Source organism: Festucalex cinctus, chromosome 12 (genome assembly GCF_051991245.1).
Source record: "Festucalex cinctus isolate MCC-2025b chromosome 12, RoL_Fcin_1.0, whole genome shotgun sequence".
NCBI classification, from domain to species: Eukaryota; Metazoa; Chordata; class Actinopteri; order Syngnathiformes; family Syngnathidae; genus Festucalex; species Festucalex cinctus.
In genome coordinates, this window is record NC_135422.1 from 20,251,885 (window position 1) to 20,266,940 (window position 15,056).

General features: G+C 40.8%; 1 protein-coding gene across 3 annotated transcripts in view; it reads right to left on the bottom strand.

Moving 5' to 3' along the window:
- Window positions 1-1,620: 1,620 nt before the first annotated feature.
- prkd1 (protein kinase D1) overlaps window positions 1,621-15,056 on the bottom strand; it is a 34,998-nt gene continuing 21,562 nt past the window's right edge. For all 3 annotated transcript variants that reach the window (XM_077538630.1, XM_077538629.1, XM_077538631.1), the window contains exons 10-21: window positions 14,754-14,831; window positions 14,536-14,688; window positions 13,659-13,770; window positions 12,371-12,423; window positions 10,142-10,214; window positions 9,614-9,720; window positions 9,071-9,232; window positions 7,304-7,402; window positions 7,065-7,225; window positions 6,106-6,212; window positions 3,039-3,124; window positions 1,621-2,121 (exon numbers count right to left, since the gene is read on the bottom strand). In XM_077538630.1, coding sequence (XP_077394756.1) covers window positions 1,906-2,121; window positions 3,039-3,124; window positions 6,106-6,212; window positions 7,065-7,225; window positions 7,304-7,402; window positions 9,071-9,232; window positions 9,614-9,720; window positions 10,142-10,214; window positions 12,371-12,423; window positions 13,659-13,770; window positions 14,536-14,688; window positions 14,754-14,831 — 1,407 coding nt within the window. In that variant the 3' untranslated portion in view covers window positions 1,621-1,905. The remainder of the gene's footprint in view (window positions 2,122-3,038; window positions 3,125-6,105; window positions 6,213-7,064; window positions 7,226-7,303; window positions 7,403-9,070; window positions 9,233-9,613; window positions 9,721-10,141; window positions 10,215-12,370; window positions 12,424-13,658; window positions 13,771-14,535; window positions 14,689-14,753; window positions 14,832-15,056) is intronic.

The following is a 15,056-nucleotide window of genomic DNA, read 5'->3' on the forward strand; positions in this document are numbered from 1 at the left end:
CAATCATAAATTGTGGCAAATCCTGAACACATTTTAATTTTGGAGCAACAAATTATTCACATTTATTTTATTTATTACATTTTTTTTATTGTGTAATGGATGCTTTAATTGATCAGCACCTTGAGTTGCATTTGAATGTATGAAATGTGCTATATAAAATAAGTTTGATTTGATAAATGTAGTTTATTTCATTGCATTTATATATTTATTTCCTAATATTGTAACTTTTCGGGTCAATCCACATAAAACAGGACTTATTTGTGTGTAGCCTATAAATAGAGCAATACTAGAAAGAAAAACTAAATCATCGAGAGCTGCTACCTGTATCCGGTATCGGACCGATACCTGACCTTATTTGAAGGTATCGGTACTCACGGCGGCGCCCGATACCAATATAGGATGCTCTTTTGTGGCCATCTTCCAATCAGAAGCACAAAGCGCACATGTCTGACAGATGCTCATCAAGAATTGATTTCAATTCAAATGTGATCATACCAAATATGTCTTTTATTAACAAATACAAAACGAGAATAAAAAATTGCCGGCATGTTTGAAGGGAAAAGGCTATCTTGGAATCTATTTTTTTTTTTTTTTATATCAAAAGTACTATAGTAGCATAATGGTATCGATACGTGGTATTGGTGACTACTCAAGAGTTGAGTACTTGTACTGGTATCGGCCTGAAAAAAAAAAGTGGTATCAAACATCTCAGGTTACTAGTGAAGACAAACTGCAAATTGCACACTACTAGTGCAACACTATAAATGTTTGCTAGTAGAATGAGTTCACAATGTTCCCTTTACTAGTAACTTGTAGTATAGAGCGCCCTCGTCGTTTTACAAGTGTGCATAAATGTCATATGCTAGTGGGGAAAAAACATCACTCTCGTTCGACGAGTGCGCTGAACCTCATCGTCTCGCAAAGAGCGTCCTCGTACATGAACAAGCCAAAAGCATACTCGGATGAAAAACAACGGATTGGTTGCCAAGCACAAAAATTCCCACAGAATATTTTTGAAAGGAAATCTTTTATTATATGTATGTATGTATGTATATATATATATATATATATATATATATATATATATATATATATATATATATATATATATATATATATATATATTTATTTATTTATTTATTATAAACAACGACATCGTCGCACAGTAAGAGCTCCGCCAAGGCTAAATTGTTAGCAAATTGCTAATATGTCTTCTCTCCAACAAATGAGTCGCAGAAAAGGTGACCCTGGTAACGAGGTAATAGAACGTTTTATCGTTCCAAAAAAGTACCCCGCCCCCCACCCACTCAGAGTTTGTGGTTGCTTTAGTGCTAACACGCCAACATGTAGCATGTTATTGTGGCAATACACATTTGAGATTTTCTTGGAATGAAATCATTTCATGAGCGCAGATGCTAACAAGAGACAAAGAAAAGAAAAATGCCGTTAGCATTGGATGCTAACTATGTTAGCATATAGTTTAAAGAGACTCCGCAAAGTTTAACCTGGAGTTAGCAATGAGTTAGCATCACGTCCACGGACAGACGAGCTGCTAGTGACTGACTGCTTGCTTGCATCAAAACAAAAAGAAACAAAGAGGAACGTTTCTAAGTGCTGAGGTTGCGCTTGGAATAACACTTTTATTGTTATTTCATCTTCTTGCAGGTTTCCATCAATTTTATCTCTTTTTTTTTTTTTTTTCCCCAATCATCATCCATATTCCTGTTTGGTTCCATTTCCTTTCCTGTCGGTTTGGTTTCCACTTCCTGTTTCTATCCGTCAACTTCCTGATGCTTTTGTCTCAACATCCTGTGTTTACCCTCCATTTTGTGTTGTTTTTGTGTCAACTTCCTGTTGATTTTGCTTCAACTTCCTGTTTGTTAGCAGAACTTCCTGAGAGGATGTTCAGAGTTGGCTGACGCGCTCGCTGTGCGTCTCCAGCTGCTGGTCCTCGCGGGTGGGATGGAGCGGCACCCCCTGCTGGCCGGCCAGGTAGGCGTGCACGTGGCCTCCGGCCATCCTGGCGTGATGGTGCCAGCGCAGGTCGTCGCTCTCGTGCGTCATGTAGCGCTCGGCCATGCGGCTCTCCAGGCTGCGCAGGTCCAACCACATCTGGTAGTCCTGCAAGAAAAAAAAAAAAAAAATGCTTGCTCAGGACACTAATTTCACACATTCACTCTTTATTCAAGCATTTGGTCAATGTAGTCAAACTCATCCATGCATTCTCTTCTTATGCTCATTCATGTATTCACACATTTACTTAGGCTGTCACTCATGCAGTTGTGCACACTCACTCGCTCTTCATGCATTCATTCATGTAGTCGCAATCACTGCATACTTTATATATTCACACTCTTATACTTTCACACATACACGCATGCATGCAGAGTAGAAATCATGCATACATGTATTCACACATTCACTTAGGCTGTCACTCATGCAGTTATGAATACTCACTCATTCATGTCGTCACAATCACTGCATACTTTATACTCTCGCACAGACACGTCATGCATTCACTCTTCATGCATGTATTCATGTAGTCAAAATCACTGCATACGTCAGATATCCACACTCTCATGCTTTCACGCACGCACGCACAGACACGCCATGCATTCACTCATTCACATTTGTGTATGCAGTTATGTACTCATCCAATCACGCACATATTCACTCACTGCACATTATTCGCCTTCTCTCATCCCTTCACTAACTCATTTTGCCATGCATTCACCCATTCACGAATGAATTATTTTTACTCTCTCACATAGTTCTCTCACTTTCACTCACTCATTTTGTCATTCATAAATTCATGTTTTCACTCATTTGCCTTCAATCTCACTCATTGTCATGCATGCATTCATTCATACATTGATTTGTGCTTTCATTTGCACGTTGACTCTTGACTCTCACTCACCCTGCCACGCATTCACTCACGTGTTCATCGACCGGCGCATTATTTCCACCCATTCTTCATATTTTTGTTGTCATGCATTCACTGGCGTATTCATGTTGTCACTCACGCCGGTGTTACTGACCTGCAGCCAAGCGTGACTGAGCGTTTTGTCCACACTGAAGCGTTTCCTCATCTTCACCTGCAGAAGGTTGTTGATCAGGTCGATGGCTGAACCGGGAGCAGAAGGGGGAGGGGCGACGGCATCGTCACAAATTCTGTTAAGATCCTCCAGCATTTCATTTCACATTGTCAAAGATACTGATCCATTATTTTCCCCCAAAAAATACATATATATACATATATATATATATATATATGTATTGGTCAAACGCCTTCCTTTAGCCCCGGAAGAGGAAAAAAAAAATCCTGGAATCCCCCCCCACACTTGCACCCTCCCTGGAGTGAGGGTCAGCAGAGGCTAATGAGCTAAGCTAACATGATGTTAACATTTCTTCAGGGGTCAGCAGTCTGAGCGGCTCCGGCGGCGCAGGGCCCCGAGTTTGGGGAGGGGGCCCAGTTGGGTTGATGAAGGTGAGGGCGGGGTGGGGCGGGGGGGCCCCATCGCTAGGCATTATGCACATGAATGCACTGCTGCTTCAATGGAGGAAAAAAGCCCCGCCCCCTGCGACCACTTGCATTTTTTCGGTGCTGCGCAACTTTTGTCTCCTCTGACGTGACGTGGTGAGGAAACCTGCATTTGTTTGCCTCCTCAAACTTTTTTGCAACGTAATTATAAAGCAGCTAAAAGTAGCTCGGTAACGAGCTCATGAAAAGTTGACCTCACTTAAGCAAGTAACTATTGGTAACTGCTGGTGGATGAGTGCATGTGGATGATTGAATTAGAAGTTTTCACTTTAAAGTGCTTTGGACACCACTTGGAGGAGATAAAAGTGATATAAAAATGACCATTTGACCAAAAAGTAGCCAACTAGTTAGTTAGATGTTCATTCATTCATTTATTTGTTCATTCAATGATTCGCTCGTTCGAATGAATGAACAAATTAATGTTCATTCGTTCATTTGCTCGTTCGTACGAATGAATAAACGGACGTTCGTTCATTCATTCATTCATTCATTAGTTCATTCAAACAAACGTTCATTCATTCAGCGAAAGACCCTCGCACGCAACACAGTCATGAAAGAGCATTCAGATTTTTTTTTGCAGCATCATGTGACCTGTTCCTGCGGCGATGCCGTTGGCAGTCAGAGACGTTAACCGTGACGCAGGAGACGGAACAGCACGCCGCCACCAGCGGTGGCGGCCTCACATCATTTGCCTATTTTGGTCTTTTGGCGCGAGTCACATTGTTGACGTCGTCTCGCTCGTTCGACCGCGTAAAACGCACGTGAAGACCTCGTTTCACTTGCTGACTTCCTGCCGGCGGCGCGTCAGGATAGACATGATGGGAAGAAGTAGGAGCGACGACCAGGTAAACACAAAGTAGAAAAGTACAAGCCAAGAATCAACTAACAATTAACACAAGTAGAAACTAACAATCAACTACAAAAGTATGAACTCACAAACTAGCATAAGAACTGACAAACACAAACTCACAAACTCACTCACAACAATATAATAACTGAGAAAAAACTAACTAACTAACTAACTAACTAACTATTAACTGCCCACCTAACGAACAAAAAACAAACTCGCTAATAAACAATAACAAAAATCATCTACGAGTAAACAAACTAAATTAACAATAATTAACTTACTTGATGACTAACTAACTTGATGACTAATGAACAAGGTAACTGTTAAACAAAGGCAGTTAATTAACTAACTAAACTAAATAACTAACACCCAGACTAATAATTATTAACTGCCCACCAAACAAATGAACAAAAAACAAACTCGCTAATAATAAACAAACGAACGAAAATCATCTACGAGTAAACTAACTAAATTAACAATAACTAACTAACTAATGAACAATGTAACTTTCAAACAAAGGCAGTTAATTAACTACCTAACTAACTCCCAGACTAATATTTATTAACTGCCCACCAAACAAATGAATAAAAAACAAACTCGCTAATAATAAACAAACTAACAAAAATCATCTACGAATAAACTAACTAAATTAATAATAACTAACTAACTAATGAACAATGTAACTTTCAAACCAAGGCAGTTAATTAACTACCTAACTACCTAACTAACTCCCAGACTAATATTTATTAACTGCCCACCTAACAAATGAACAAAAACCAAACTCGCTAATAAACTAACAAAAAACATTTACGAGTAAACTAACTAAATTAATAATAAACTATTTAACTAACGAGTCAAGGAAAAGGCAGACAAATACAAAAAAAGACAGACAACTCCATGAAGGAAGACCCAACCAACCGACTGACTGACTGACCCCTCTCTCTCTCTTCCTCACAGACTCACTACTAACTCGTTCACTCATTGACTGACTCATAACTAACTCAGGTCCGACGCAAGACCCTAGCAACAAAAGCTGAATCCAAGCGGAGGTCACCGCAGCGGCCAAACAAAACCAAATCATCCCAGCGGGGACAAGATGGCGGTCGAGACGGAGGCGCGAGTGAGCATAATGGCCGTCGACAGGCGGCGTGAAACGCGCTAGCGCGCTAACGCCGACCCTCGGTGGATGTTGCTCATTAAAGACAGCGGGGAGGGAGGCCGGCTCACGGGAAAACAAAAGTCTTCGGCGTCTCACAGTTGACACTTCCAATCAGATTTTGTTCGTTTTTACGCTCCGCCGAGTCAAACGTTCTGGCACAGGAAGTCAAGTTAGCGGGATTAGCTTTAGCGTGACAGCAACAAACAAACCAGTCTTTTGAGTCGCCGTGGCAAAAAGCTACATTTGTCACAGGATGTCAAATTAGTGTGTTGAACATAGCATCACACCAACCAACCAACCAACCAACCAAACAACCAACCAAGTTAACATATAAAACATTCAAGTCAAATCTCTTCAAACGTCCAAGCTAGTACAGACTTCTTGATTTACATCGGAGTTCCGTTCCTACGCGAGCGAGGTAATTTTGACTTAAGTCGAATTTCCACATTAAAGTAAATATTGCCTTCAAATAATTTAAACTTGTTTCTTTTTTGGAATACGTGAAGGAGACACGTTCTCCAAACGTATTTTCAAACGGCGCGCCACTGGACCGACCTTCGGAGGAGACTTTTTTCCAGGGGTGCGGCGGGTACATGAAGTCGGCGTTCTGGATCTGATCGTTGATGTCTTCGTCTTCGTTAAACGGGAACGTTCCGCTGAGGCTGCAAAAGAGACAACGTGGTGGCGACGTGAGTCGACATTCCCAAACATTAGTGCCCAAAAAAAACTGTGGCCTTGAAGCAAAACAAAAAAGATCCAAGTCCAACTCGTTGTCATAAGCAAGTGAGTAAGGTGGTTGTAATGAGTGTGGGAAGTGCTCGACGTTCTCTTCAATGAGCCGTTCCATATCTTTGCAAAAAAAAATAACAAAAAACAAAAAAACACTCAACTAACAAGCAAACTAAGAAATACACATTAACAAGGCTAATTGACAAACCAATTAACACAAAAGCTGAGCAACTAATGAACAAACTAACTTGCTATCAACAACGTACAACTACAAATCTAAGTCACTTTGTAAGTACTGAACAAAGAAAACAAGTTTCTATCAAACAAATGAACCTCCTCACTGACTAGTTAACAGACAAGCAGCTAACTATGAAAGATTGAACACATTGACTAAATGAATGTCTAAAAAAAGAAACAAAATAAGTTGCTGAGTAACCAGTCAAGTAGCTCATAACAAAAGAAAGTTAAAAACATGAACTCTAATTAATGAACTAACAAAGTAACAAAGTGACTTTCTGACTGACTGACAAACTAATTGCCTGCCTGACTAATCAAAGTAAGTTCCAAACTAATTAACTTCCTAACTAAACCAAAACAACAATCTTTCTAAGTAACCATCAGAAAATAAAGACTGAATGAACAAACAAATTAATCAACAAATGAATGAACTACCTAACAAACAAGACTAACTATCAAAAAAAAGTCCGAAGCGAACCAACCCTATGGGGTTGTTGTAGCAAATCAGGTAAAAGCAAGCGGTCGCCGTCCGGTGCGTACAAACGAACCTGACGTAGACGATGACGCCGACTGACCACATGTCCAACGAGCGGTTATATCCTTTGTTGCGCAGCACCTCCGGCGCCAGGTACGCTGGCGTGCCCACCACCGAGCGGCGGAAGGATTTCTCGCCGATGATGCGAGCGAATCCAAAGTCGCACAGTTTCACCTGCCGCCACAAAAAAAAAATGTGAGCATGAGTCGCGACTTGCCAGCCGGTGGCATCTTGGCCCAGGTGGATTGTCACCTGAGGGAGCGGATCGGCCGTCGCCAGCAGGACGTTTTCCGGTTTCAGGTCACAATGGACGATGTTCTTGAAGTGGAGATGACGCAGAGCCACCAGAATCTGAACGGCAACAAACAACAAGTCAACTACAAACCATCAAAATGACTCGGAATATCTAATATTACAAACAAAAACTGATTAAGCAACCAAATGACTGAGTGAATAACGAACCAGTTAATTGTCAAAGTCAGTTCATGAACTAGGCAAACAAACAACTACATGACTGACTGACTTAACCAGCAACTAAATGATAGAGTATCAAACCAGGTGGCCTAACTCTCAAACAAACTCAGTTAATAAACTAATTAAATAAGCAAGCAATTGAACGACTGACTGAATTAATGAGCAACTAAGAGTGGCTAACCACGGTACCACTGTGACTGTAAAAAAAAAACTCAGTGACGGAATGTACTAACTAGCTAACTAACCAACTAACTGCATTACTAATGAACCAGGTAACCGTCAAAGAGAGGTGGTTAAACTAACTAACTAACTAACTTGATGACTAATGGACCAGGTAATTTGCAAACAAAGACAGTTAATTAACTAACTCACTAACTTGATGACTAATGAACCAGGTAATTGTCAAACAAAGGCAGTTTAACTAACTAACTAACTAACTAACTAACTAACTAACTTGATGACTAATGGACCAGGCAATTGGCAAACAAAGGCAACTAACTAACTAACTAACTAACTAACTAACTAACTAACTTGATGACTAATGAACCAGGTAATTGTCAAACAAAGGATGTCTAACTAACTAACTAACTAACTAACTAACTAACTAGATGACTAATGGACCAGGCAATTGGCAAACAAAGGCAACTAACTAACTAACTAACTAACTAACTAGATGACTAATGGACCAGGTAATTGGCAAACAAAGACAGTTAATTAACTAACTAACTCACTAACTTGATGACTAATGAACCAGGTAATTGTCAAACAAAGGCAGTTTAACTAACTAACTAACTAACTAACTAACTAACTAACTAACTAACTAACTAACTAACTAACTAACTAACTAACGGACCAGGCAATTGGCAAACAAAAGAAACTAACTAACTAACTAACTAACTAACTAAGTAACTAACTAACTAACTAACTAATTAACTAACTAACTAACTAACTAACTAACTAACTAGGTAATTGTCAAACAAAGGCAGTTTAACTAACTAACTAACTTGATGACTAATGGACCAGGCAATTGGCAAACAAAGGCAACTAACTAACTAACTAACTTGATGACTAATGGACCAGGTAATTGGCAAACAAAGACAGTTAATTAACTAACTCACTAACTTGATGACTAATGAACCAGGTAATTGTCAAACAAAGGCAGTTTAACTAACTAACTAACTAACTAACTAACTAACTAACTAACTAACTAACCAGGCAATTGGCAAACAAAGGAAACCAACTAACTAACTAACTAACTAGGTAATTGTCAAACAAAGGCAGTTAATCCAACTAACCAACTCACTAACTAACCAACCTACTAACTAACTAGATGCCAAATTGACGGGGTAACTGTCAAACATAGACAGTTAAACTAACTAACTAACTAACTAACTAACTAACTAACTGTTAATGTTAACAAAGGCAGTTAACTAACTAACTACAACTGACTTGATGACTAATTAACCAGGTACTGTCAAACAAAGGCAGTTAACTAACTAAGTGGCAGTTGAATCGTGGAGGAAAAGGTGGGCGGAACGCAGCGACCTGCGTGACGAGGAACTTGGTGATGCGCTCGGGCAGGCGTCCTTTCTCGCTGGACAAGATCATCTCCAGCATGTCGCCGTGAAGCTTCTCCATCACCACGAACACCCGCTCGGGCGTCTCAAACATGCAGTCCAGGTTGACTACGCCGGGGTGGTGCAGGTTCTGACCACAAAAAAGGGAAAACGCGCACGCACCAAACATCAGTCACTTCCTGGAGCATTTCCTGTCACAGACTTTTGCTTCCTGTGACAGTTCCCCTCAACTAAACTTCCCGTAACTGGTCTTCACTTCCTGCTTGCTGTCACCTCATCTGTCATGGCAGCATTTGTGCAGCGGTGGCAAATCCAGGTCCGGAAAGGAAAAAAATCTGCCACAGTATGGATTTAGCCCCAGATGCTAGCTAGCGAGCTCCCTAGTTAGCTCCTCGGATGCTCAGTTACCTGATAGGGAGCTAGCTAGCTAGCGCAAGAGGCTAAAGCCAAACTGTGGCAGGTTTTTCTTTTCTGGACCCGGATTTGCCACCACTGCGATACGCGTGCGTACCTGCAAGATGGCCACCTCGTTTCTCAGCTGACTCTCCTGTTTGGTGGGGAAGCGGAGCTTGTCGATGATCTTGATGGCCACGTCTCGGCTCGACTTCCTGTGTTTTCCTGACACACAAACGCGACAAGTCCATGTGAGTCGGAGAGCTGAAACATTCTGGCAAAGGACGGACGGGAATTGCGATTTTTCTTCTGACAGCTATTGCGATTTTGGATTCAAGTCAAGTCACCATTTTCATAGCACGTCAAAAATGCCGATTGTGGATTTCCAAAGTAAAAGCAATCATTTGTCATTTGATTCAGCACAATGGAGGCCGAAAAATTGGACAATATTTGCGGACATTCCGAGCATTCGGACAATTCATTTCGTCTGATGGAATGAAAAATGGAGGTTCAATTGTCACTCAGTCAGTTAGTTAACCCTTTGTTTAACAGTTATCTGATTCATTAGTTATCTATTTAGTTAGTAAATTGACATATTTGTCAATCACGAAAATGTGGTTCAGCAGCCCGTTGTGTTGTGTTTGACCTCCATAAACGATTCCAAACTGTCCTGAGCCGAGAACTTCGTCTGGAAAGATCTGGTAGATGGAGTTGATGTCCTGAAAGACACAAAAAACATTTGAGTTGGATTTGAAGTCATTCTCATCCCGATGGTCCTGATGAAGATTTTCCACACTACCGTCCACTGGTGACCACCATTCACTCCAATTCACTCACTCAGTGAGCAACTAACTCACTCGCAAAGCAACTGTGTACACGAACTTATTTTTGTAAAAATTGATTTTTGTAATTTTCCTAAAGATTTTATTTGATTGTTTTGATTAGTGTTCCATGTGAAAATGTTCAAGATGAAAACTAAAAGTCAAGCTTTTTATTCCGGCGAAACGCTGTTGTCGTGGCGACGCCCAAGAAAAACAAACGCTGATTTTGACGGTCTTAACATGCGTGTAAAAAAATAATAAAAATAAGACATCACGCCAGGCAAAATAAATTATTTTCTGAGGTGAATATTTGATTTTGTCGACATCTAACGAGACAAAGTCGAGAGTCAGCGTGCATGTTAGGGGTGGGAAAACTCATGTTACGATTTTTGATCTGCGATACAAGGCTCACGATAACGATTATCTCACAATATGATGATATCGCAATTATTGATATATTGCTCGGGTCATAAATCCACGATAATCTATTATAAAAGTACTGTTTTTTTCCAATGAGAAAATCGTTTCTTTTTGTACACAATATTAAAACTGGTGTCTTCTTCACACCGAGTACTTTAGTGTATTTAAACAAATGAAAATATCTTCTTAACTTTCTGTCAACAAATTTGTCTTTCTTAAACATTATTTATTGTCATGCAACATGTCAGTCAGTTACATAGTCAATTGGTTCAGTTCATAAACTGTGACTTTTTTTGTGTAACATTGCAAAAGTAAATAAGTAAATAAAATGACTTTAATATTAAATCCAATTCAATTAATATTCTGGAGAAATTGTGTGCTTCAAAAAGTCGAAAAATTAAATATATTTTAAAATCTTAAAGACTTCACTTATTTAGCCCATTATAGCAATAAAAAGTTAATATTTTGTCTATAATAAATTTGATATTTTCATGATTTTTCATGTACAATTAGTACCTTAAAAAACACATTTAGCAACTTGCTGTCGACTGAAAATGACATCACAAGGGCTCAAGTAACCAATCACAGCTCACCTGTTTTCTAGGTTAGATCATTTGTGACATTCACAAGCTGAGCTGTGATTGGTTACCTGAGCCCTTGTGATGTAATTTTCAGTCGACAGCAAGTTGCTAAATGTGTTTTTTAAGGTATTAATTGTACATGAAAAATAATGAAAATATAAAATTTATTATAGACAAAATATTAATGTTTGACTGCCAAAAATGGCTAAATAAGTAAAGTATCTCTTTAAAATTGATGGTATAATACACATTTTTCATCAGTTGCTGGACAGATAAACACAAGTCAAAGAGCGCTGCTGAGTCTTCTTCGCCTGAAGACCTGCGTCCATTTCCCCGCCTCTCTTATGAGGCGCTCCCCCTAGTGGCCCACCCAGTAATTGCTTACTAAGTCATGAACAATGGAGACGCTATTGTGGCTGTCTATTAACGATAAATATTGCGATACTTGTGTAGGCGTATCATTAATCTGTCATGAGACGTTTTATGGCGATATCGATACATCGTCACACTCGTGGTGCGTTCGAGTGCATGCGTGTTTCTGCGGCATGAAAAGGAGCCGTGTTGGAGTTGTGTGGTTGTTTTGTGCATGTTCGATGTGGATTTTGTGTCACGTAGATTTTGTGTGTTGTGTGTTTTTTGCGTGGATGTTGATGTTTGAATGTTATAAGTTGTGCGCATGTTTATTGTGTATCTTCTTGTGCATGTTGTGTGGATTTTGCGGTTATGTCTCGTGCATAAAATATTTCCAGTTGCCTTGTCACATCAGCTGGTGTGTGCGTGCGCGCTGACAGGCTAATATCACACCTCGCTCAGGAGCGCACAAAGAAGACAATATTAGCGGCTGCCTAATTGCCACGCGTCGCCATGGCGACGCTCGCTCGGCCTCACCGCGTCATCGCAAATCATCTCCAACCCTGTTGCCGTGCGGACACACCGACCTACTCGCTCGTCTCACACGCACGCACACATTTAGCGCGGACACGATTATGGCAAACATTTGGGTAGAGCCAAACGAGATGTAGCTGGCGCGTGTGCGTGCGTGCGCGTCCTCACCACATTCTCCTGGATGTGACAGTCAGAGACGGAAATACTGACGGAGATTTCCTCTGCGACGAAACACAAAGAGAAAAAAAACAGATTACAAAAAAAAATAAAAAATACAGGATGTGCTAGCAAGACGCATCGAATTTGGACGTTATATAAATAAATTAATTAATTAAAATTGAAATGTAACATTCTCCACTTGTCTAATACTTCAAACTTGGTAACTGGAAAAAGGTTGTTTAGAAAAGTAAATGGCATTAACGTTGCAAAGTCAACATGAATTTTGTGGGCTGAATTTTCAAAACATTCAAAGAATCCCTACAAATGACCAAATTGACCAAAAACTGGCCACTTAATAGCAAAACGCTGGATTTCCTATCTCTTTCTTGGCATGGCTACCTGACACTTTTTTTGTGGGTCTACTCATGAGAATACCAAATTTCACTTTGCTAACTTTGAGATGACTTTGGGCCCTGAATTTTCAAAACATTTGAATAATCACTCGAAATGACTCAAAAGAACGTAAACTGGCCACTTCATGGGTGACTATTTTTGTGGGTCTACTTATGATAAACAAGCTTACCAAATTTCACCTCGCTAAGTTTAAGATGACTTTGGGGGCTGAATTTTCAACAAATTTCTAAGATCCCTACAAATGACCAAATTATTCGTAAACTGGCCACTTCATAGCAAAATGGCGGATTTACAATGTGTTTCTTGGCATGGCTTCTTGACACTTTTTTTTTTTGTGGGTCTACTCACGATAAACAAGTCTACCAAATTTCACATCGCTGAGTCAAGCTAAATTCGTAGTCTAAATTTTCAAAACATTCAACGAGTCACTAGAAATGACTCAAAAGACCGTAAACTGGCCACTTCATGGTGAATTTTTTTGTGGGTCTAGGTTATGATAAACAAGTCTACCAAATTTCACGTTGCAAAGTCAAGATGACTTTTGGGGCTTGAATTTTCGAAACTTTTGAAGAATCCCTACAAACGACTAAACTGACTACCACTTCATAGCAAAATGGTGGATTTCCTACTTTTTTGTGGGTCTACCCATGACAGGCAAGCCAAATTTCGTGTCGCTAAGTTTAAGCTGACTTTGGGGGCTGAATTTTCAACAAATTTGTACGATCCTAGAAAAGATCCACAAGAAGCAAATCGAGTGTAACCTGACTGCATTTTTTTTTTCCCTCAACGCGAGAGAATCGTCAAATAAAAGTGGGGAATATCTGCGAGGGTTTTTTTGCAATCGGCGCCAAGAGGAGCGCGGCGGTCACGGCGATGTACTCACTGTGCCCGTCGCCGCGGCAACCGTGGGCGACGCCCGTGGAGACGGCGGGCATGAGGGCGTGCTGGATGGCCATCTCCCACATGCGAGCCACGTCGCGACCCGCGCCGCTCACCTGCCGGGAAGTGACATCATCATCAGTCGTCAATCACTTGCAAGGAAACGCGTCTCCCGCGTCCGGACACTTAATTAGGTACACGTCTGAGTCATCAATCGGATTGTTCCAATCAGTCCTTAATTCGTTTTTGGAGGCTTTTCCAAAGTCACAAATTGACCAAATTTCATCCTGATTGAAATTTAGGTTCAATAAGGCGAGAACCGCCAAAAAATGGGTTTTTGTTCGTGTCCCCAGCTCAGCCCTGAAAAGCAGACGGTGTGAGCAACGTGACATTTGCTCCACATGTCAATCATGAGCGGACCCGCAAAAAAACTCTCACAAGCCGTCTCTGAAAAGACAAAACAAGTCGGACAATTTTGGTTTGAGGTACATTTTGGACATTTCCAGGGCTCGCTTGGAGTCTTTTTGAAAATTCAGCCACCGAATCTAGTTTGAGCGAACAACATGGAATTTGGTAGACATGTCAATCATGAGTAGACCCACATAAAAAGCCTCAAGAGGCCAAAAGATATGTTTATCACATTGGTTTTAAATGGCCATTTGAGGGTCATTTTGGGAAAAAAAAGCTATCATAACCAGTTTAACTGAACAATGTGAAAATTGGTCGACCTGTCAATCGTGAGTGGACCCACAAAAAAAGTCTCAGAAGAAACGTTCGCAAGCTTGAATCGGACTTGCATACGTGCCCGCGACCTTTTTTGATGACTGGCGTGTGTACCTAATGTTGCGACCAGCGAAATTTTTGCCGCACGGTTGCGTCACCAGCACGTTGGCGCCGCCGCTGAGGTCCTCGCCCACAAAATAAACTAGCGCGGCGGCGGTGGTGATCTCGAAGCAGTGCGCGTTGGCGCCCTCCGGCAGCAGAGAGAAGGTCTGAGCCGCCTCCAGTGACAAAATCTCCGACAGCGGAATCTCCTGGACGGATGGCAAACCGCAAACATTGTTCATGTTGGACTCATCAATATTCATCATTTTCTTACCTTATAATATTTACTCCCCGTCTCGTTCTGGTACAAAGTGATGCATTTACTGTCCAGGCGCCAGTAATGCCGCTTCCTCTGAAATACAACACAAATTTCACTCAGGACGATTACGCAAAACGATGATCCAATTTGCGCGAGAAAGGTTCAAGAGGATGAGTTCTGGCGACGTTCCCTTTTTATATACGGGACGACGTCAGCCAGAACTAAGTACGAGCATATTTTGTTATTCTTACTCGATGACGCTGTCGTGACAAGGGGAATTCCGTGCTGGTTACAGCACCGCCAACTGGCTGTCGTTCA